Source organism: Rhinoderma darwinii, chromosome 1, assembly GCF_050947455.1.
Source record: "Rhinoderma darwinii isolate aRhiDar2 chromosome 1, aRhiDar2.hap1, whole genome shotgun sequence".
Lineage (NCBI taxonomy): Eukaryota > Metazoa > Chordata > Amphibia > Anura > Rhinodermatidae > Rhinoderma > Rhinoderma darwinii.
The window spans coordinates 217,952,318-217,978,102 of NC_134687.1; the positions used below are offsets into that span (position 1 = coordinate 217,952,318).

Consider the following 25,785-nt stretch of genomic DNA (forward strand, 5'->3'; position numbering starts at 1 on the left):
GCCTACTTCTGTACCTTGCAGGTCTGACCTTGTCTTCTCCAGCAGTAGGCAAAGCATCTCCTCTCCCTTGGCGTGGGCTTGTTGCTGCTGCACAATTATTTGCTGTTGCAGAAGGATAGCCTGTCCGATCCGTTTAACCAAGTCCTCCAGCATTCTGAATCTTCTCTGTATGCAGTTCTCCTTGCAAAAAGACCTTTAATGTGTGTGTCTGTTAAAGACTGCCTGCATCTGAAACACCATATGTGGGAATTAGCTCTGTAGCGGTAGGCAAAATGCAGTCAGAGACAGTGACACTGAAGCTCTTTTTCATACAGGTGCTTTGCCTGTCCTTTATATTGTGGCAGAATACAAAATAAAACGTACAGCCTTTACGCTCAGGCACAAAAACACAAATTAACCTCTGCTCGGCTGAGCACGAACCAACATAATTGGGTAGCTGGGGTCTGTTCTTGAGGGAAAGGATCTTGGGGAACAGTTCCTGGCTAGCTGCATTAGAAGCTAATTCTTTCTCCTCAATGTAAATTTTGGTTCCAACGCTTTATTTATTTCAGAGGGTGTGGGATCAAACTAGGATGGGCCTAAAAGGCTTTCCATAATTAACCCCAATCTTTGACAATAAAAGATACAAGAAGCTTAATAAAGTATCTAAACCTATTTGATGGGTAATTAATGGGCTGCAATACAATTATTAGAGGTTTTCCTCCACTGGGCTGAAGGACTTTTAGGAATATTAAATTACCTCTGAACCGATTTCTACAAATGTTTACAACTTAGAAATGCACTGCAGTGTGAACCTCAAGATCAACCGAGTACCTCTCAGGACTGGTTGATTCTTCAGAATGTCCTTGTAACTCCACCACCTAGGAAATATATATCCAGAACGTATCATGTTCTTTTGCGGCCTCTAGAGAAAATTCGACACTAAATGTCACCATGATAAGTGGTCTGAACAAGATGTTGATTTGTCTTTTGATGAGAGGACTGTAGTTGAAAATAATACTAGGCTTATCTCTCTGAGTCAATCTAAAAATGCAATACAAGTTTTTCGTCTTAATCAAGCCTATCTCCGCCCTTCCCCAGTATTCTCCATAAAATTGGATATTATAAACGGTTTGTCAAATGGGGACTTTATTCATCTGCTCTGGCGTTGCTCCAGGCTGCATAGATATTTTACATTAGTTATGAACTCTAGCTTGGAAATTTTTAAAACTAATTTGGAGCCTAAACAAGAGATATGTATTCTGGGGAAATTTAATATCTCAGATTTCTTTGTCAAAATTGCGATCTCTAGTATCTTATTTGCTTCAAGGAAATTATTGACTAGGAATGCGTAAAAAATGGACATATATCCATTATGGTAAATTAGAGCTCAACTATAAAAATGTTTGAACTGTTAGTGACCGCCAATACGCCTTTTCATGACGGCCACTAATGGGATTTATTCCGATTCATACACCTTTTCACTGCGCTGCATCGGAATAAATAAACAGAGCAGGGAGCCGTTAAATCTCCCTGATCTCAGCTACCTTCGGTAGCTGAGGGCTGGGAGCAGCCCTGTTCGAACGGGCGAGATCAATATCAGTATTGATCTCGCCAGTTTAACCCCTCAGATGTGGTGCTCAATAGGGAGCGCCGCATCTGACTGGTTTTGGAGTGAGCTCCCTCTCTCACCCCACCGGCATCCTGCGTAAGATCGCAGGGTGTCAGTCGTTTAATTATCAGCCGGGGGGCCTAATAAAGGTCCCCAGGTCTGCCACTAGTTATGCCTGCTAGGTCATGCCAGAGGTTATGCCTAGCAGATGCCTGTCCATTTTACACAAAAGTGTTGCAGTGTATTATAAAAGCAATCGGAGGATTGTATTGTGAAGTTCACTAGTGGGACTAGTAAAAAAGTTATAAAAAAACTTTTCATAAAGTTAATAAAAAAAAATAAGTAAAAAAAAATGAAAAAAGTTACACATATTTCATATCGCCACGTCCATAACGACCCCAACGATAAAGTTATTACATTATTTAACCCACACGGTGAACGCCGTAAAAAAACTAATATAAAAAACAATGCAAAAAATGCTGTTTTCTGTGAATCCTGTCTTAAAAAAAATTTGATAAAAATTGATCAATATGTCGCATCTACTCCAAAATGGTACCAATAAAAACTACAAGTCGTCCTGCAAACAAAAGCCCTCATACAACTGCATCGGCGGAAAAATAAAAAACGTTATGGCTCTTCAAATATGGAGACACAAAAACAAATAATTTCCAAAAAAAAGTGTTTTTTACTGTGTAAAAGTAGTAAAACATACAAAATTTATATAAATTTGGTATGGTTGCAATCGTAACAACCCGCTGAATAAAGTTATTGTGTTATTTATACCACACGGTAAACGGCGTATATTTAGGACGCAAAAAAGTGTGGCAAAATTGCTGTTTTTTTTCTATTACCCCCCCCCCCAAGAAAAGTTAATAAAAGTTAATCAATAAATTATATGTACCCCAAAATGGTGCTAATAATAAATACAATGTCCCGCAAAAAACAAGACCTTATACAGCTACACTGCCGTTCAAAAGTTTGGGGTCACCCGCACAATTTTGTGTTTTCCATGAAAACTCACACTTATATTTATCAAATGAGTTGCAAAATGACTAGAAAATATAGTCAAGACATTGACAAGGTTAGAAATAATGATTTTTATTTGAAATAATAATTTTCTCCTTCAAACTTTGCTTTCGTCAAAGAATGCTCCATTTGCAGCAATTACAGCATTGCAGACCTTTGGCATTCTAGCTGTTAATTTGCTGAGGTAATCGGGAGAAATGTCACCCCATGCTTCCAGAAGCCCCTCCCACAAGTTGGATTGGCTTGATGGGCACTTCTTGCGTACCATACGGTCAAGCTGCTCCCACAACAGCTCTATGGGGTTGAGATCTGGTGACTGCGCTGGCCACTCCATTACAGATAGAATACCAGCTGCCTGCTTCTTCCCTAAATAGTTCTTGCATAATTTGGAGGTGTGCTTTGGGTCATTGTCCAGTTGTAGGATGAAATTGGCTCCAATTAATCGCTGTCCACAGGGTATGGCTTGGCGTTGCAAAATGGAGTGATAGCCTTCCTTATTCAAAATCCCTTTTACCTTGTACAAATCTCCCACTTTACCAGCACCAAAGCAACCCCAGACCATCACATTACCTCCACCATGCTTGACAGATGGCGTCAGGCACTCTTCCAGCATCTTTTCAGTTGTTCTGCATCTCACAAATGTTCTTCTGTGTGATCCAAACACCTCAAACTTCGATTCATCTGTCCATAACACTTTTTTCAAATCTTCCTCTGTCCAATGTCTGTGTGCTTTTGCCCATATTAATCTTTTCCTTTTATTAGCCAGTCTCAGATATGGCTTTTTCGTTGCCACTCTGCCCTGAAGGCCAGCATCCTGTAGTCGCCTCTTAGACGTTGACACTGGCGTTTTGCGGGTACTATTTAATGAAGCTGCCAGTTGAGGACCTCTGAGGCGTCTATTTCTCAAACTAGAGACTCTAATGTACTTATCTTGTTGCTCAGTTGTGCAGAGGGGCCTCCCACTTCTCTTTTTACTCTGCTTAGAGCCTGTTTGTGCTGTCCTCTGAAGGGAGTAGTACACACCGTTGTAGGAAATCTTCAGTTTCTTGCCAATTTCTCGCATGGAATAGCTTTCATTTGTGAGAAGAAGAATAGACTGTCGAGTTTCACATGAAATCTCTCTTTTTCTAGCCATTTGGAGAGTTTAATCGAACCCACAAATGTAATGCTCCAGATTCTCAACTAGCTCAAAGGAAGGTCAGTTTTATAGCTCCTCTAAACAGCAAAACTGTTTACAGCGGTGCTAACATAATTGCACAAGGGTTTTCAAGTGTTTTCTAATCATCCATTAGCCTTCTAACACAGTTAGCCAACACAATGTACCATTAGAACACTGAAGTTAGTGTTGCTGGAAATGGGCTTCTATACACCTATGTAGATATTGCATTAAAAAGCAGACGTTTGCAGGTAGAATAGTCATTTACCACATTAACAATGTATAGAGTGTATTTTCTGATTCATTTAATGTTATCTTCATTGAAAAAAACTGTGCTTTTCTTTCAAAAATAAGGAAGTTTCTAAGTGACCCTAAACCTTTGAACGGTAGTGTATATATATATATATATATATATATATATATATATATATATATATATATATGTGTATATATAAAATGTTCATCAGTGTCATTGGTGCAACTTTCAAAAGACTTTTTATTAACAATTATTTTTACTTTTTGAGTAGAGCTGCTTTGTATACTGTACACTGAGCAGCTGTATCGTGCACTGAATCCTGTATATGTCAGGTCCGCAGCACTGTCGGGTTCAGTGTCAGTGGGTCCTGCGTGTCTCTGACATGCAGGATCGAGTCACGTCTAAGTTCATAACTTAGATGTGATCGATTACAGGTGGATCCTGCTTGTTTTGGATTAAGATTTTAGTGCAGGATTCTAAGCAAGCAGTTAGTGGGGTAGACATGGAGGGTGCAGAAATGGGTGAGGAGAACCAGGTAAGTAGCTGGATTAATGCAGTTAGGAAAAAGGAAGGTCACGCTTGTATTTGTTCTTCCTTTCAAAGTTGCCAAGTTGGGCGATGATGTGAGGGTGTCAGTCTCAGAAATGACAGCTCTAGCGGAAACTGCTCTTCTTAACAGCCAGGAGAACAGCCCAGATGGTATTCGGGAAGTGGGGGGAGGAGGTGGTAATATGGTAATACAGTTATGGCAAGACAGTTAGTTGTTGTAGGGGAGTCTATAATCAGGAAGACGGATAGAAGAATGTTTTGCCAACATTATGCAACACCATGCCATACCATGTGGACAGCGCTTGATTGGAGCCAATTTCATCCTACAACAGGACAATGACCCAAAGCACACCTCCAAATTATGCAAGAACTATTTAGGGAAGAAGCAGGCAGCTGGTATTCTATCTGTAATGGAGTGGCCAGCGCAGTCACCAGATCTCAACCCCATAGAGCTGTTGTGGGAGCAGCTTGACCGTATGGTACGCAAGAAGTGCCCATCAAGCCAATCCAACTTGTGGGAGGGGCTTCTGGAAGCATGGGGTGAAATTTCTCCCGATTACCTCAGCAAATTAACAGCTAGAATGCCAAAGGTCTGCAATGCTGTAACTGCTGCAAATGGAGCATTCTTTGACGAAAGCAAAGTTTGAAGGAGAAAATTATTATTTCAAATAAAAATCATTATTTCTAACTTTGTCAATGTCTTGACTATATTTTCTAGTCATTTTGCAACTCATTTGATATATATAAGTGTGAGTTTTCATGGAAAACACAAAATTGTCTGGGTGACCCCAAACTTTTGAACGGTAGTGTATATATATATATATATATATATGAGAAAGGCCCCATGGAGTAGGGCTGAAACGTTGCATGTGGTGAATAAATCCACTTTTTTCACTATCAAGGTGTGCTGTCTCGTATTTTGAAAGGATTTACTATATATATATATATATATATATATAAAAACCCAAAAATGTTAACCACACAGTCAGTTCATAAAGATGAGGGTGCAAGCCCGCCAGGGACACGACCAAAGTCACCCAAAATGTATATTCCAAGAAACAGGCAGCACTCCAGAGATGTAGAAAAAATAGAAAAATGTGCTTTATTCCATCAGTCAAAACAGCAACGTTTCAGCTCTACCATAGAGAGCTTGAGAAAGGCACTATGGTAGAGCTGAAACGTTGCTGTTTTGACTGGTGGAATAAAGCATATTTTTCTTTTTTTGCTACATCTCTGGAGTGCTGCCTGTTTCATATATATATATATACATATATATATTTCATTTATAAGAAGATTTCAATGGTGTACATAGTCTTTAAAATATGGCATAACTACACTGTTTATTACAGGTACTTGAATGCAAAATGTGTGTATGTTTTTTTTGTTTTGTTTTTTTACTATGTGACTTTTTTGTTCTTATTTTTACCATTGTACATTTAATTTAACTATATATTTTTTTAAAAAGTAGTCTCTTTAGGGAACTTTTAAACAAACTTTTATTTATTTATTTTAAATATAATGTAATGTCATTTGTATATATTTCACACCTGCTAACTAGACAGCCCTGAGAGACTTTGCTAGGCCCAGGGTTGTCAGTATAAAACTGTCAGCCCTGGCGATTGAAATTCCCAAGGTGACGGGCACAGGACAAAGTGAGCCTCTATTAGTACTGATCGTGGCGCTTGCAGGGTGCAATGTACCACGTACGCAGGGGCGGATTATAATGAGGGCAATCTGGGCAAGTGCCCGGGGCCCGACGCTAGAAGGGGGCCCAGTTCGCCCCAGTTCTCCCTTACCGGCTGTTAAAATTACAGTCGGTTCAGAGAACCGGAGTGAGGCGGGACCTCTCACCCAACCAGTGGCGTAGCTATAGGGGCCGCACTACATAAAAAGTTACTATAGTAATTGGAGCCACGGGCCCGTTACTATAGTAACTACAGTACTTACCTTCCTGGTTCCGGTGCGCAGCGCATGACGTCACAAGGCTATGCGCCGCGCACAGCATCCTGGTCCTGGATAGAGTCAGGGCATCCGCCGCGGCTGAAGAGGAGGGTAAGTTTAATATCCCTGTCTGCTTGAAGTTGATTGGCGGGGTCCCAGGTCCCAGGACCCCCGCCAATCACCTGTTTTGAAGGGGCCGCAGCGCTCCCTTCATTCCGGTCACTTGCTCACATTGTGAATCCGTGTCGGCGATTCACATTGTGAGCCGGTAAGGGAAGTGAAGGGGAAGCAGCTGTCGTACCAGCGCTGCGGCCCCTTAAAAACTGGTGATTGGCGGGTCCCGGGAGACGGACCCCAACCCATCAGCTATTGATGGCCTATACTGAGGATAGGCCATCAATGTTTAGGGACTGGACAATCCCTTTAAGCCTACGATGTAGTATGCTTAGAGGGCCCATGAGACAGGATCACAGATTGTGTGATCCTGTCTGCTGGGCCCTGTATCTAAGCATCTTACATAAGCACATGGTAGGCTTAGATACATGGCCCATGTGTGATCCTGTCTGATGGGCCCTGTATATAAGCCTACCACATGTACTATATAAGATTACTGTCTGCTGAACCCTGTATCTAAGCCTGCCTTGACAGACAGTATCACACATGGGCCCTGTACCTAAGCCTACCACATGTGTTACTAATTGTTTTTGTTGTGTTTTTGTTTTTTTACAGGTTCGGTCGTTGGACTACGTCGGATTCGAGGACTACTTCGATGACTGCGTTTTTATTATCAATAAAATGGTTAATGACGGTTGTCTAGGGGGTTTTTATTTCAATAAAATATTTTTTCTATGTCTTTGTTTTTTAAACTTTATTACTACCGCCTTAGTAATGCCCGGCGGCTGATTGACAGCGTCCATTACTAAGGCGAGGCTTAGTGTTAGCCGGTAAGAGGCTTTCACTAACCCCCAATATTACCCCGGTACCCACCGCCACCAGGGGTGTCTGGAAAAGCCGGCTAAGTTCCAGTACCTGACCATCTGTCGGCCGCAGGCTGGTATCACTAGGCTGGGAAAGGCCAAAAACTGTGGCCCTTCCCCCTGGTAATGTTAACCTGCTGCTGCTTTCTTGTATCTGGCTGGTTATGAAAAATGGGCGGGACCCCGCAAGATACAACAGCAGCAGCCTAGCATTACCAGGGTCTGTCATTGAAGTAGTCCTCGAATCCGACTTAGTCCACCAACACAACCTGTAAAATAACACAAACACACAAAAATAATTAGTAACACATAAAAAAGCAAAACAATTCTTATACTTACCTTTTCTGGGTCCAGCGCTGGAACCGCAATGTCAGCGAGCTGGTGCCTGTATCTAATCCTATCATGTGTGATACTGTCTGCTGAGCCACTCTATCTAATCCTATCATGTGTGATACTGTCTGTTGAGCTACTGTATCTAATCCTATAATAATACTGTCTGTTGAGCTACTGTATCTAATCCCATCATGTGTGATATTGTCTGCTGAGCCACTGTATCTAATCCTATCATGTGTAATACTGTCTTTTGAGCTACTGTATCTAATCCTATAATGTGTGATACTGTCTGCTGAGCCACTCTATCTAATCCTATCATGTGTGATACTGTCTGTTGAGCTACTGTATCTAATCCTATAATGTGTGATACTGTCTGTTGAGGTACTGTATCTAATCCCATCATGTGTGATACTGTCTGCTGAGCCACTGTATCTAATCCTATCATGTGTGATACTGTCTTTTGAGCTACTGTATCTAATCCTATCATGTGTGATACTGTCTGCTGAGACACTGTATCTAATCCTATCCATAGTTTATAGGGTCGTAGTGCTATAGATATGCTGTCTCCTATACACGCATATACAGAGACATCCACACACACACACACACACACACACACACACACACACACACATATATATTCAGAGGCGCAGTCGCAGTGTATAGTACTATTATATTCAGGAGCGCAGTGTATAGTACTATTGTATTCAGGAGAACAGTGTATAGTACTATTATATTCAGGAGCACAGTGTATAGTACTATTATATTCAGGAGCACAGTGTATAATACTATTATATTCAGGTGCACAGTGTATAGTACTATTATATTCAGGAGTACAGTGTATAGTACTATTATATTTGAGAGCACAGTGTATAGTACTATTATATTCAGGGGTGCAGTGTATAGTACTATTATATTCAGGAGTACAGTGTATAGTATTATTATATTCCGGAGCGCAGTGTATAGTACTATTATTTTCAGGAGTACAGTGTATAGTGCTATTATATTCATGGGCACAGTGTATAGTACTATAATATTCAGTAGTACAGTGTATAGTACTATTATATTCAGGGGCACAGTGTATAGTACTATTATATTCAGGGGTGCAGTGTATAGTACTATTATATTCAGGAGCACAGTGTATAGTACTATTATATTCAGGAGTACAGTGTATAGTACTAATATATTCAGGAGCGCAGTGTATAATACTATTATATTCAGGAGTACAGTGTATAGTACTATTATATTCATTGTATGATACTATTATATTTAGAAGCATAGAGTGTAGCATCATGAGAATTTTATCTTCGTTTACAGGTGCGGAAATGTTGGAAAAGTGAGGAGCCGAAGACATCTGAGCTATGAACTGCATAAATGGGCCGTGCCCGAGAGAAGTCATCATAGAGGTCTGGACCGGATGGAGAAGAAAAGAGAAAAAGAACGAATCTGAGACATCACCTGTGAGTCACTCAATGTAAATGTTTATTCTCCCTGTGACTGATCAGTACTGTAGTCACTGTATGATCTGCAGCGAGATGACGGATTGTAGCATTCTTTTTTGTTAAACAGCAACTCTCAGCGTATCCTAACCATTGTTCAGGCTATACTTAGAATTGTCGTTTTTGGTCGTACAAATTTATACAGCAGGGGTAAACTGAATTTGCAAATGATCTCTGTACTGAACTGTATTTGTTCTGGTGCTGTATATATATATATATATATATATATATATATACTGAGCTTGGTTCTGGAGTTATATATGTACTGAGCTTGGTTCTGGGGATGTATATATGTACTGAGCTTCGTTCTGGTGCTGCATATATGTACTGAGCTTGGGAGTTATACATATGTACTGAGCTTGGTTCTGCCGTTGTATATATGTACTGAGTTTGGTTCTTGGGATGTATATATGTAATGAGCTTGGTTCTAGTGCTGCATATATGTACTGAGCTTGGTTCTGGAGCTGTATTTATGTAATGAGCTTTTTTTCTGTATTTATGTACTGAGCTTGGTTCTAGTGCTGTATATATGTACTGAGCTTGGTTCTGGTGTATATATGTACTGAGTTTGGTTCTGGGGCTGTATATATGTGCTGAGCTTGGTTCTGGATCTGTATATATTTACCTTCTCTTAAGGTAAATGTATATGTTAAATCTACTTTTACCTTAAGAGAAGGTAAATATATACAGTGAAAACTAAACCCAAAAAAACATGCAGGAATCTCAGTTTTTTCCAATTCACCCATTATATGGCAATAAAAACTATAACTCCTCCCGCAAAAAAATAATCCTTCACACACAACTCCATTGACGTAAAAATAAAAAAGTTATAAAACTCCTGACCACTTCAGTGTCTCAAAGTATTCTGCTTTCTTTCTTCTATATGGCTCATTCTGCTTTTACAGCTAAATGAAAACTGTGCCAGATCTGTGGCCGCCTAAACAGAAATCTGCAAATATATACGGTACAGCGTCTTCAGAGGTTGCGGAGGGGGGGGGGGCTGGTGCCCGGACCTGAAAAAGTGCCCGGGGCCCATGGTACCCTTAATCCGCCCCTGCATGTACGGTATTGAGCGAAAAGGACTTAAAATACAGTCAATTAGGAATACAGTCGCAGGTAGAAGAGGATGTATTAAACAGAAAACAATACTTGCACATATATTTAAATCAACAGCAAGAATATGTAAATGAGGCTCTGAGAATAACTTCCTGCAATATAGTTAAAGGGGTTCTTCAGGGTTAGAAAGAAATGGCTAGAGTCATCCAGAAACAGTGTTACACCTGTCCACAGGTTGTATTTAGTATTGAGGCTCATGGAATGAATGGGGATGAGCTGCAATACCAGATATTATTCATGGACAGGTGTGTTGCTGTTTTTGGAAGAAAACAGCCATGTTTTCCTAATCCTGGACAATCCCTTTAAGAAAGAATTTTATTTCATGCTCAAAGTAATTGACTCTTACTTGGAAATATGGTCCAGGGTACAGTTAATGTTCTTTCTCAGTTTCATAACTGCGTTATCTTTAAAGGGTGATAAAGATAAACTGTCAGGAAGATGTATGACATCTTCTGAAGGCTTCTCCACGTTATCCTGAACAAATGGAAAAAACATTAAAGCATTAGGTGATCTGGCATATCTGAAGACCTAAAGAGCTTAGTTGAACAAGGTAATGCAGTCTAAACACAATATAATATTACCTTTAAAAATACACAATGAAGGAACACATTTTACATTGCTGTTCCCTTCCCTTTTTTTAATGGCCATGAAAAACGGATGTCAAACGAATGACAAACGGCCATTAAAAACGGACAGACGGACTGGAAATATGAAACTTTGGAGACACACTGATGCAAAATGGCCATGAAAAACTGACAGTTGATCAGTCTTTAATGGCCATTTTTTTTTTTTTTTAATGTCGTGTGAATGTAGCCTAATCTGCCAGTGAAATTTAAATAACAGTGCCATCTAGTGTAGATTTTGTAAATAGTCTACAATAATATACTGCATAGGATTTCATAATACCAATATGCAATGCTCACCTCATTAATATTTAGGACGTCACAGAAATGCATCTGCTTCTTGTTTTGTGGGTGAGAGCAATCTCTAGAATGAAGCAGGGATATTGTAGTTGTTACATGCGGTGATCTGGCAGATAAATCGGAAGATACTGGTCCTCTGAGCTCCTGAAAGTACAAAGCAGTAATTTACCTCATAGAATCAACTAAACTGATGTAATGCAGAGATTGTCATCTCGGGTATTTTGCATGTGATTCAAGTTATGCTGTAACATATATCCATCATCCTACTAAAGCATTGGTAACCTATTGCTGATATGTACTGCGCAGGATTAAAATGCGATCTATCCCATCTAAGAATTTTGTGTGAACAAGAGGCCAAAAATATTAAAATTCTCAGTGAAAAAGTGGCTTTATTTCCAATAGCAAAGAGACTATCTCTAATTTTTCCAATGTATTTTAGAAAATAAAAGGTTTCTTTTGGGCAACAAGACATTTTCCCCAAGATATGAGGTCCAATCTTTTCTAGCCAGATTACTTTTCTTCATAGGTAATATTTGAGAAATCGTATTTACTTAGAGGGCATGCCAACTCTAAATAAAGGAAAATAAACATATTACAATCAATAGTTAAAGGGGTTGTCCAGCCAGTGGGTGGTTTTTCATACTGAAGACCTATCCACAGGATAGGTCATCTGTATGTGACAGGTGGGGGACCGACATCCAGACCCCGCACTGATCAGCTGTTCTGACTGCCTCTGGGCACCGACACTTATGCAGTGGTCGGTGTCGGAAGCAGATGGTTTCGTTCACAGTAATGCAGCTTTGCTCCTATTGAATAGCTGCAGTAACCTAGTACGTCCACTATACAGTGCATGGAGCCTTCTGCTTCTGGCACCGACCACTGCATAAATTACGATGCAGGGTGCGGGTGTCGGATCCTTACTAATCATATACTGATGACCTATCCTGCGGATAGGTCATCAGTATGAAAAACCACCCCCTGCCGAGGCTAGAGAAAGGTTCAGATATGAACCGATACATCGCTCACTTTGTGGTAATTAAACCAGCATTGCTTTGATTCATCCTGAAATCCTGTAAATAATTCCGCCTGAAAAAGAACGCTTAAAAGACAATTTTAATATTAACTCATTAAAATGGGCTAGAATAGCCAAATATTCCTGAAGATACCAGGCTAACCAGGTAGGTAAAGACTAGATAAGGGTATTATTAATGAGTAATATTAAGAATACATCTATTAAACAGCTCATCCCAATATCTAGCTAAACTAATAACACCCGTCCCTACCTGGACTAAATAGCAAAGTGTGCATTCACACTGAATAAAGATCTGATACGTGACTGAGTGTGCATTCACACTCCAATAGTATGTACATCCAGAGCAAGAGTGTGCATTCACACTCAATGGCGATGGAGCAACACCCAGAACACAGTGAGCATTCACACTCGATGGAGATAGAGCAACACCCAGAACACAGTGTGCATTCACACTCAATGGCGATGGAGCAACACCCAGAACACAGTGAGCATTCACACTCGATGGCGATAGAGCAACACCCAGAACACAGTGTGCATTCACACTCGATGGCGATAGAGCAACAACCAGAACACAGTGTGCATTCACACTCGATGGCGATAGAGCAACACCCAGAACACAGTGTGCATTCACACTCGATGGCGATAGAGCAACACCCAGAACACAGTGTGCATTCACACTCGATGGCGATAGAGCAACACCCAGAACACAGTGTGCATTCACACTCGATGGTGATAGAGCAATACCCAGAACACAGTGTGCATTCACACTCGATGGCGATAGAGCAACACCCAGAACACAGTGTGCATTCACACTCGATGGCGATAGAGCAATACCCAGAACACAGTGTGCATTCAGACTGAAATGAGCACCAGCACATCAAGGTCGTGTGCATTCACACTGATATAACACAGCGCGGCACCTATACTGATAGTGTGCATTCACACTTGACAGAGAATGTATACCTAGAGACTAAAGTGTGCATTCACACTGAAAAACGTAAACACCTAACGGGTTTCTGCATCCTTTAGTTGTATAGGACATTTCTTCATTGAGACTGCTATTATCTCGCTATTATCAGTAATGATTTCTGCAGTTTTAAAAGACTCATAAACTGAGCGTCAGTTGAAATTTGAAGAACTAACACTCACGTACTTTATAACAACTAAAAGATCTTATGGGGATCTTTTAGTTAAGGGAAAACTGTCACTATGCGGGGTGTAAAGACCGCACCCATACTGTAGCCATTTTGAGTTAAAGGGGTATTCCGGTTAGAACAAGTTATAGAACAAGTTACCCCCTATCCATAGGATAGGGGGTAACTTGCTGATTGGTGGGTTTTCTGACAGTTGGGACCCCTCACCAATCAAAAAGGGTCCTTTCCCCCGTTTGAACGTAGCAGGCAGGTCGCTCAGGCGCACTGTTGATCCATTCATTCTCTATGGGTTTTGCTGGAAATAGCCGAGTACAGCGTTCGGGAATTTCTGGTGCTCCCAAAGAGAATGAATGGAGAGGCAGTGCGCATGAGTGACCTTCCGCTCCGCTCAAACAGGGAGAACGGGACCCCCGTTATCATGATCGATGGGGGTTCCAGCTGTCGAAAAACCCAACGATCAGCAAGTTAAACCCTATCCTATAAATACCCATTTAAGCACGCAGCCGCGCATCATACGGGGCTGACACACGGAGCTGTCAAGTGCCTTTTGCGCGTGCAAAATGCCGCGTTTTTTGCGCTGCAAAACGCACACGCTCGTGTGAATCCGGCCTTATTGGTATATTTCTCATGTGACAGTCTCTTGGAAAGTAGAAGTAACATTCAACTCAATGTATTTCTGTTGACTGCAACTGTCACGCAACAGATGCAAGTAAAGCATGCATTCTACAAAAGGACTGTGTCTAGTTCCAAGCTAAACTAGCACTGACTCTTATTTAGTAAAGAAACTATTGAGAAGAATACAATACAGCAGACTGCTGCCAAATTGGATAACATATTAAATTATGTTTTGCCATTGCAGTATATAAATAATTTTAAAATCAAGATTACGACATTATAATAATAAATCATTACTTGCCTTTAAGTCTAGTGTATGCTGTAACCTCAAGCGTACGGTTTCTTGCTCCAGTAGTTGGATTACTGCTTGGCATTCAGACAACTGCAACAAAGTCTGTAATGCATGAATGTACGGAAGTCAGTCAGCACAAAGGACATCTTCATCCAAGAATTTAGCTATGTATTAAGTTATGCTTGAATGCACCCTTAGGATTTCAAGGTCAATGTAGCAAGGCTGTATTAAGCCTGAGCCTAAGGACCCTATGTATGTGGATCATTGCACGGAGGTCTCCGAGCTCCCTAGTACAGAGCCTCATGGGGTTACAAGGTCAGTCATCTGCCATATGTATGGAGCAATTCTCTTCTAGAAACAATGGTTCTAGGGGAGAATGTCTCCATACTTCCGGACTCTAATGGAACATGCCACAAGTTTTTATAAGAAATTTGATATAAAAAAAAAAAAACCTCCATATGCTTCCATATGAAAACGAAGAATTACGCAGGTATATTAGCGGGTCCCTGCACCTCTGTGGGACCCCTTTTTAAGCCTTCGGACAAAAATGAGCCGTATTACAGCCATGTGAATGAGGCCTAAGACTGGGTTTACACGTTTCGGTCAAAAACACATTTGTGTGAACCCAGCCTGAAGAGACCGTAATTACATAACATCCTAAACAGGTGTTCTTCACTGCAGTAAGCAGGTCAAGTAGTATATTAGCAACAAGTGCAGGAGTATTGGTGACTGCAGGCATTAACACAGGAGATATCTGGGTGCATAATGGATAAACATACATGGTGATTTAGGATGCCCGTATACATAATGGTTTGTGCCGCGTGCCCAGGAGCCGCACGGCAAAAAACGCCTGCGTTTTGACGCAAATTGCCTTGGTTTCAATGTTATTGCATTGAAACTGCTGCCAGTGCTCTGATTCCTTTACATTGTTACAACCTTAGAGACTAACTCCCTTCCCTGCTACCAATTGCACATCCTTACACAGTAATATTATTATTAGTGTTAATATTGGTTTATATAAAGTGTATGTGATTGTTATGTTCCAGTTATTTATGTTATTCATTTGTTACTAATCTAACTTGGTCCCAAACGATTTAATTTAGAAATCACATTGATAATCAGAGTTCATGATATAATAGTTACAGTTGCTCTGTCATCAGGATGAGCTGCCATTGTAAATTCAGAATGTTATCATGACAGCTGCACAAAAAATAACTGGGCCCAGTCTTCTCCCGCCCCCTCACCTCAGACATATACAGTACATTAGTGGCCATCAATCATTGGTGGATGGGCTAGAGTAGTCTTCTCAAACTGGGAGGCAGGCCTCACTGGTGAGGCACTCCTCAGATTTTAGTGAGGCATCATGGGTTCGAGGCGTGTAAAGGCGGAGGAGCGCCAGGCTCATGAATGTAGCAGATTCATAACTACGAGTCTACTGTGATCTTTACTTCAATATTTCTTTGTGTAGTTTGGTCGTTATATTAACTAGTCCGACCTCTCATGAGAATATGCTGCTCTATTATATGCTATATAAGTATATTTTCCAGGTTTACTGAAGCAGCGAGAACTTTATCTTTTTCAGTAGGCCCTGCAAACTGATTTAAGATAACACTAAGATAAGGCAAGCAAAGCAGTCAAAATACCTTGACCAGAATTTACTAGAACATGGTGCCGACATTTATGGAATGTGTGGTCCTATCCCATATCAAGTTTCTTTGGAGTAACATTCCCCAGGAAGAAAAATTATTTCAAAGGCCCCTCCATCATTCATGGGTTGGAAATCACCAACATATCAAACTAACAAATACAGTTACCTTTTCCATGGCAGCTTCTGTTCTTGTTACATTCCCTTTAAGAGTATTATTCTCAGTCTTAAGGATCTCAACAGCTCCAAAAAGCTTGTGCCTCTCAGATGCTTCATGAACACACTCCTGCATTAACTTTTTTTTCTCTACTTTTAGAATATGTTTGTCCTTTAAAGACATAATATCAGAAGACATTAGGTGTCCTATAATAAAAATATTTTTGTACGATACATTAATCTTTGTTAATCTATCACTCATTATTACAGAAATTTGTCACAAGGAAAAGTTCAACATGGCTATAAAGCCGAGGACAAAACAATAAAAATGTGTGGCATTAAATGTATCTACCTCCCTTATCCTTAGCATCTGTATACAGATAATACTTTTAGTAAAGGCGAAAAAGTAGATAGGACCGGGGGTAAAACAGATTAAGTCCTTGGATAATTATTTTATGTTTGGCCTAACGTGCATTCTGCCTGACAGGATTGTATTAATGCCTGAGCTCCTGAAGCCCATGCAAAACATGTATGCGATAAATGTTCAATAGTTGGGGGTCCCACCTCGCCTGACCCCTCCTACCTCGTCTGGCTGCCACTGCACCCAGCTACTGTGTGAGGAGGTGATCAGGAGTAAGGAAACAGCCGAAATCGCTGAGCTACTCTGTTTCCGCAGCTCCTGAGTTCTGGAAACAGCGTAGCTTGCCGTGCTATGCTGTTACCCATTTACTTCTATAGGAGTTACGAAAACAGTGCATCTTAGCGAGTACTCTGTTTCCATACTCCCAAGCAGCTCGTAAGACAGAGGCCAGGGAGCAGCAAGACCCAGGCAAGGGAGGATGGGGGTCAGGGGGCTCCATTCTAGAGATAGGTGCGGACCTTAGAGGAGGGACCCGTATCTATCAGACACTTAAAGAGGCTCTGTCACCACATTATAAGTGCCCTATCTATATAAGGAGATCGGCGCTGTAATGTAGGTGACAGTAATGCTTTTTATTTCGAAAAACGATCAATTTTATACCACTTTATGAGCGATTTTTAGCTTTATGCTAATGAGTTTCTTAATGCCCAAGTGGGCGTGTTTTTACTTTAGACCAAGTGGGCGTTGTACAGAGGAGTATATGATGCTGACCAATCAGCGTCATACACTTCTCTCCATTCATTTACACTGCACTAGCGATATAGTTATATAGTTATATCGCTATGTGCAGCCACATACACAAACACTAACATTACTGCAGTGTCCTGATAATGAATATACATCACTACCAGCCTGGACGTGATGTTTATTCAGAATCCTGACACGTCTGTAGCGTCTCTGTGAGATTTACAGCAAGGCAAGTGTAATCTCGCGAGATTACAATGTAACCTGTCATTTGAAACGAGATTACGCTTGCCTTGCTGGAATCTCACAGAAAAGATTCAGAAGTGTCAGGATTCTGAATAAACATCACGTCCAGGCTGGTAGTGATGTATATTCATGATCAGGACACTATAGTAATGTTAGTGTTTGTGTATGTGGCTGCACATAGCGATATAGCTATATCACTAGTGCAGTGTAAATGAATGGAGAGAAGTGTATGACGCTGATTGGTCAGCGTCATACACTCCCCTGTACAACGCCCACTTGGTCTAAAGTAAAACACGCACACTTGGGCATTAAGAAACTCATTAGCATAAAGCTAAAAATCGCTCATAAAGCGGTTTAAAATAGATTGCTTTTCTAAATAAAAAGCATTACTGTCACCTACATTATAGCGCCGATCTCCTTATGTAGGAGATAGGGCACTTATAATGTAGTGACAGAGCCTCTTTAAGACATACCTTGTGGATATGCCATAAATGTCCAAGATGGGAAAACCCCTTTATTTATTTTTACTTTTTTTACTATAGGGGCACAGGCTAGCAGAGAGAACATGTGTTCCCTTCTGTCCCCATATTGATAATAGTGATCTAATAGTAACAGCCCATGCCTCCAAGCGCCCTTTGGACAGGAAATCCATGTGATGTCAATACTGATGTCTTGGTATTCCTTAGCAACTGCCTAAATGCAGATGATTATTAAATTTCCTAGTTACAGTGCAGGATCGAGCTGTCACACTGACAGTCTGGTCCTGCCAATGGCACTGCGTGCAGGAGCATGCAGTGCCATCAAGATGAGAACATAAATGAATGGGTTTCTCGCACAGGGAACAGTCCATTAGTCCCTTCATTAACATGGTGTGGGTGGGAAGTGCTAAATATAATATTTTCTGATGCATTTGTGACATTTTTTTGTTTATACACAGATTAATACATGAGCCCCATTGTGCCTTAACATTTATAATGTAATATTTCTACAATATGGATAAGCCCAAAAAATCTTGGTTCTATCAGGCTATGATGTGAAATTGAGGCTCAAATATATGTATATCATTGGATAGATGGTATAAATGAAGTACATTATAGGTCATATAATAATATGACTTTATATCTGATGTCTCATGTAGTTTTGCAATAACATTTGGTTACCTTTGTAGCATTGGAGAAGCCTTCTTCCAAGAAATGTACCCTGCTTTGTAACATATCAATTTGTTCCCTCTTGGCAGTAATTTTCTTCTGCATTCTCGTTGCAATTTTAACAGCTGAAAATACACATAAAACATAAACATGTATAATGAACACTTAGTGTATGGTATGTCACTCCTTTCTTTCAGAAACAGCGTCGCAATTTTCCATCGGCTGTGTCTGATATTGCAGCTCAGTTCCATTGAAGTGAATGGGGCGAAGCAGCAATACCACACACAAATTGTGGACAGTTGTGACACTGTTTTTGGAAGAAAGCAGCCATGTTTTTCCATTTTCCTTTGTTCAAATACATCTAAAATAAAAAATGACGCAAATATGCAGATGTCAAATCTGCAGCTCCTATGCAGACCTGTGTGTCTTCATGGTTACAGACTACAAACAACCCATTTATGTAGTCATATCCTGCAGTCATGTATTATTCCTCTGCTTCTGGTTAACCTACTCCTAAACACATAGAATGTTATAGATCCCTAGGGAGACTTCTGAGCCTCAGTTTTTCACAGAAATTATAGCTTGTACAGCCATGTAAGTGTAAGAGAGGGAGGGGGAATGTGATACGATCACCCATACAAAAGCATTTACGGAGGTGGAGAGAGATAGAGAATGCCCACTCAGTTCTCAATTTGCACCTTCACCAGCAGGCATATCAAGAAAAGTAGGTCTTAAAATTAAAGACAAAATAGCTAATATAGTGCACCTCGTCAAGCATATAAATATGTCAGGGGAGTAGCTGGTGGGACATATCCCACGGGTGCTGAGTGTAAGAAGAGGTGCCAATAAGCCACTCTGCCTTAGCGAGGTTATTTTGATACAAGGCTATGGCAGCAACTGAATCTTTGCCCTGGTTGAAGAAAAGCCTAATCTACAACATTTGTCAGTCCATGACATAAGGTTGGTCAGTTCTCCAGGAATACTATTGTTGTTGCAGGGGCAAAAAAAACTACATGTGTATATAAATGTATTAAATATCTAAAGCATTTCAGATAATGTAAAGATTTTACATTTCCTGTAAGGCTAGTTCTACTAACGTAGAAACATTCTTACCATGACCGTCACAATCTGCCACAGTATTCAGAGTGTTTTTTGTTTGCTCCAACTCAGCAATTGCTGCTTTTAGTTGCATTTTGGTTATGGTAGTGGTGTTCTCATTTTCGCTGGTATGAGTCTCGTATTCTTTTTTCAGGCTTTCATAATCCTCTGTAAAATGAAAATAAAAAATCAGTCTTCATCTGTCATTTTTTTATTCGTTGGCAGTTCTGAAGGCACTCAACAGAATTTGTTTTCCCTCCCCGTTCCACGAAAATCACACACATTTGGATCACAAAACGTAAAGTGGGAATGGACGATTCCACTCAAAAGCAAACACTACTGGAGCTTTAGTTTGGTGCATCTTACTCCAGCTATGTTAATATTAAGACTGGTCTATGAAACGCCAGTCTTAATAAATCTCCCCTAATGTGTTCAATAATAAAAGCACATCAACACAACAGGCATAAACCCTTTGGGGAAAAAAACCTACGGTTGCATCCAGGGGCGTAGCTAGAGGCTCATGGGCCCCGATGCAAAAATTCTTACTGGGCCCCCCCCCCCCGCAAACTTCTCATGGCCGACGGTCCGCTTTCAGCTGCATCGCTGGGTCTCCTAAGTGACCCAACAATGCAGCACTAGCAGCCGGGGCGTCACTAAGGCTGGGTTCACACACACTATTTACGGACGTAATTCGGGCGTTTTAGCATTGAATTACGTCCGAAAATGCGGCTCAAAAGCATCGGCAAACATCTGCCCATTCATTTGAATGGGTCTTAGGATGTTCTGTGCCGACGGTCATTTTTTTTTACGCGTCGCTGTCAAAAGGCGGCGCGTAAAAAAGTGCCTGTCACTTCTTCAGACGTAAATGGAGCCGTTTTCCATGGACTCCATGGAAAACCAGCTTCAGTTACTTCCGTAATGGACGCAGCGAAAGACGCCTGCACATGCCATTACGGCTGAAATTACGGTGCTGTTTTCTCCTGAAAACAGCACAGTAATTTCAGCCGTAACGGACGCTGCCGTGTGAACATACCCTCAGGGCTTAAAATGTCCGGGAAATAGCCCCAATACATATGTGTCCGCCCCAAAAAAAAGTGTGTATATGAGACAGCATAGCATATCTATAGCACTACGACCCTATCAACTATGGATAGGATTAGATACAGTGGCTGAGTAGACAGTATCACACATGATAGGATTAGATACACAGCTCAGCAGACAGTATCACACATGATAGGATTAGATACACAGCTCAGCAGACAGTATCACACATGATAGGATTAGATACAGTGGCCCAGCAGACCGTATCACACATGATAGGATTAGATACAGTGGCTCAGCAGACAGTACCACACATGATAGGATTAGATACAGTGGCTCAGCAGACAGTATCACACATGATAGGATTAGATACAGTGGCTCAGCAGACAGTATCACACATGATCGGATTAGATACAGCAGCTCAGTAGACAGTATCACATATGATCGGATTAGATATAGGGCCCAGCAGACAGTATCATACATGATTGGATTAGATACACAGCTCAGCAGACTGTATCACACATGATAGGATTAGATACAGGGCCCAGCTCGCTGATATTGCGGCTCCAGCGCTGGACCCAGGATAGGTAAGAATAATAATTTTGCTTCTTTATGTGTTACTGATTATTTTTGTGTTTGTGTTTTTTTTACAGGTTCGGTTGTTGGACTTCGGATTCGAGGACTTCAATGACGGCGTTTTTTTTATTCTCAATAAAATGGTTAATGAGGGTTGTGTTTTTTTATTTCAATAAAATATTTTTCTATGTGCTTGTATCTTTTTAAACTTTATTATCACCGCCTTAGTAATGGCCGCTGGCTGATTGACAACCTCCATTACTAAGGCGAGGCTTAATGTTAGCCGGTGCAGAGGCTACACTAACCCCCATTATTACCACGGTACCGACCGCCACCAGGGGTACTGGGAAGAGCCGGGTAAAAACCAGTACCCGACCATCTGTAGTGACGGGCAGGCACCGGGGTGGCCGCAGGCTGGTAGTATTAGGCTGGGGAAGGCCAAAAACAGTGGCACCTACCACCCTGGTAATGCTGCCTGCTGCTGCTGTGTTGTATCTGGCTGGTTATGAAAATTGGGGGGGACCCGACATCGTTCTTTCTAATTATTTTTTTTTCTTTAAATGACGTGGGGTCCCCCCCATTTTCATAACCAGCCAGATACAATAAAGCAGCAGCAGGCAGCATTACCAGGGTGGGAAGGGCCACTGTTTTTGGCCTTTCCCCTCCTGATAATACCAGCCTGCGGCCACCCCAGTGGCCGACCATCACTACTGATGGTCAGGTACTGGATCGTACCCGGCTCTTCCCAGCACCCCTGGTGACGGTGGGTACCGGGGTAATAAAGGGGGTTAGTGTTAGCCTCCGCATCCGCTAACACTAAGCCCCGCCTTAGCAATGGATGCTGTCAATCAGCCGGCGGCCATTACTAAGGCGTTAGTAATATAGTTTAAAAAAAAAACACAAAGACATAGAAAAAATATTTTATTGAAATAAAAAAAAAACCCACACAGCCCTCATTAACCATTTTATTAATAAAAAAAAAGCTGTCATCGAAGTAGTCCTGGAATCCGACGTAGTCCAACGACCGAACCTGTAAGAAAACACACAAAAAATGATTAGTTACACGTGTTAGGGTACGAGTGCTGCGGCCCCTTCAAAACAGCTGATTGGCGGGTCCCGGGAGTCGGACCCCGCCAGTCAGGGATAACCTTACCTTCCTCTTCGGCCGCGGCGGGAGTTCTGTAGTCTCGATGCTGTGCGCGGCGGCATAGCGCTGTGACGTCATGCGCTGCGCACAGCGCTTGACGTCAGGACCTCTGCTGCGATCCGGAACCAGGAAGGTAAGTAAAGTATGTTACTATAGTAACAGGGGCCCGCGGCCCGAGTTACTATAGTAACTTTTTATTGATGTGGTGCGGGGGGCCGTGGGCCCCCCTGGCTTCGGGGCCCGGTCGCAATTGCGACCGCTGCGACCCCTATAGCTACGCCAGTGGTTGCATCATATATATCAATTCTCTGCACTACAGCACCACCAAGGTGTGTCTATGAAAATTTCTAAACAAAAAGGCACTAATAATATAGCAATATATCTGTATATATTAACACAGGAGGTTATTGCTATGTAAAAATTCACCAGGACCAGTGTTGCAGGATAAAAGGGAGAATTGCACCGTTAATATGTTGTGCCCTTAAAGATTAGGCATAGCTGCTACTGGAGCAACCCCTCATATTACAGTTACTTACCTGCTAAATTTGCAAGATCATTCCGTGTTTCCCTGAGCTCAGTCATAATTTCTTCTCTTTCCTTTTTCATCTTCTTGGCAGTCAGAATCTTCTTAGTGTTTGCATTGGTGAGTTTACCTTTCTTTAGTTCCAATCCTGTACATAATTCTTCCAGCTCAGCGAGTCGTTTTTCTTTCTTTTCAGCCCTTACCTATGGATGAAACATTGTAACAGTCAAAATATTCATTAGTATCAGCACTAAAGACTTGTATAATCAATTTAGCAAATCCTGCTATCAGTACTCTAAGGGCACGTTCAGACGTGGAGGAATTTTTCCGCTGCAAATATTGGTGCAGATTTGGGGCACAGATTTCAGATTTTGCATTGCAAAGGCTGAAATCCGCACTGAAATTCCGCTTCTTCTCCGCAACGTCATGAGCATGCTGCGGAGGGAAAATTCTGCACCGCAGCCTGATTTCCACACAGTTATTTTCTGCAACGTCTGAACTAACTTTCCTAAAAATGTATAGCTAAAAATGTATAGCTAAAAAACAGCTTTCATCCGAGCCACATACAGAAATCTATCATCTACAGCCAGGCTCTGCGATACATACGTATCTGTTCAGACTGTGAAGACACAAAACAACACCTGCTATCACTGAGGAATACATTCTTACAACAGGGGTACCATCCAAGGATTATAGATGATCAGATCTACAGACCAACAAGAATTCCAAGGAGCAATCTTCTGGAGTACAAAAAGAAGGAAGACAACAGCAGGGTGCCCCTAGTGGTCATATACAACCCCCAAATGAACATCTTGAGGAAAATTGCTGCTGATCTCCAACCTATATTTAACAAAGACAATAAACTGAAGGAAATATTCCCAGATTTACCACTCCTTGCCTACAAACAGCCACCAAACCTAAGGAATCTCCTGGTCAGAAGTGCCATCTCACCACCATCAGAGACTGGCACTTTTCCTTGCAACAGTAGAAAATGCAAGACCTGTACCAACATCTTATCATCAAACACCATCCAGATACCAAACACGCAGCAGGACTATAAAATCACTGGCACGTTCTCCTGTACATCCTCCAATGTAGTGTACATGATCCTGTGTACAAGGTGCATCAATAAAGGAATCTACATTGGAGAAACAATACAAAAACTACAAACCAGGATGAATCTTCACAGACATACAATAAAACAGGAGGTGGATACACCCGTGGGAAAACATTTCTCCGGACATGATCACAGTTTGGCAGATTTAAAGGTACTAATACTGAGGGGTCATTTTAAAAACAACAGAGAAAGAAAAATTTGGGAATTCAAGATGATGATAAAATTCCAGTCATTGACACAAGGCCTCAATCTAACACCAGGATTTATGAGCCACTACATGGACACACGTCACGTCCCCCATCAGACTGACTCCAGATGCCTTAACTCCTAAGTCATCACCCCTATAACCTCAGTTTTATTGCCCTCGGCTTATCTTAATGATGTATCACTTCATGTACTAATTGTCTTTGTGTAACATCTAAATGTTGTGCTTTTTTCTAAGTCATTCATTTGTAAACTGCCTGAAGAAGGGGCCTCTGTGCTCTGAAAGCTTGCATATAGAACTTTTATGGTTAGCCAATAAAGGTATCATACCTATTATACTTTTGTCTTTTTTGACACAAAAGTATTTAACATTTCATATTGTCTCTGGCTAACACGGTACTACACTATTTTTTACTGTACCTCCTAAAAATGTATAGAAACAAATGTAAAAAACAGCTGCTGCAGAATTCCACTGCGGACTGTCCGCAGCGGAATTCAACAGCAATTCCGCCATGTGTGAATGTGCCCTAAACGTTAAAACTCATAGAGAAATCGAACCTGGGGAAGCTTGCAGAAGAATAATATGGTAAATCAATTTTTTAAGGGGTTCTGTAAGGTTAGACAAAAAGGTCTGCTTTTTTCCAGAAATGGTGCCACTCTTTTCCATGGGCTGAGTTCCATAAGTAGCAACCGACAAACCAGCCTTTTTTTCACCTCATTTTTTTCATTTCACAAACCTTCATACTTAACATATGTTATTTTCATTAAATTAAACACATGCGCATTTGGGATTTATTTTTAATTCTAGGACATTTCAGAAAAAACATTGTCAATTTAAAGTTTTCAGGTCATTTGAATTATCATTGGACGAATGTGATAGTTCATAATACGATAGCATTAGGAAATGTTTTTAAAAGGATTAAGGGGCAGCCCTACAATAACCAATTTAAAGAGAGCCTGTCACTATCAAAGTGAAACATCACTCTCCCCCACCCACACAAACACAAAGTGCCAAAAAAGGGGTCTGAAAATACCTTTTTGGTTCTGAAGAGTGACATGATGTATCACACCTATTAGCCAGTAAGCATCTGTGGCCCCTGTTTCTGAGCAGTTGTGTAGTGAATGTCACATAATCCTTCTCAGCGCTTCTAACCAGCTGAGAGGAATCATGTGATACATTATTTCGCTTCACAAAACTATGAGGTGTTTTTAGCATTTTGGGTGGGCTGCTTAGTTAAAGTGTACCTGCCAATATAAAAATACTTTCCATACATCAATAGTACAAACAAAAATAAGGAACTTTGTAATATATCTTATT

General features: G+C 41.0%; 1 protein-coding gene across 2 annotated transcripts in view; it reads right to left on the reverse strand.

Moving 5' to 3' along the window:
- The window catches only part of CCDC158 (coiled-coil domain containing 158), a 193,773-nt gene that overhangs the window by 18,741 nt on the left and 149,247 nt on the right, over positions 1-25,785 (reverse strand). For both annotated transcript variants that reach the window (XM_075849847.1, XM_075849848.1), the window contains exons 13-19: positions 23,160-23,349; positions 19,875-20,027; positions 18,774-18,886; positions 16,276-16,434; positions 14,471-14,563; positions 11,368-11,511; positions 10,791-10,918 (exon numbers count right to left, since the gene is read on the reverse strand). In XM_075849847.1, coding sequence (XP_075705962.1) covers positions 10,791-10,918; positions 11,368-11,511; positions 14,471-14,563; positions 16,276-16,434; positions 18,774-18,886; positions 19,875-20,027; positions 23,160-23,349 — 980 coding nt within the window. The remainder of the gene's footprint in view (positions 1-10,790; positions 10,919-11,367; positions 11,512-14,470; positions 14,564-16,275; positions 16,435-18,773; positions 18,887-19,874; positions 20,028-23,159; positions 23,350-25,785) is intronic.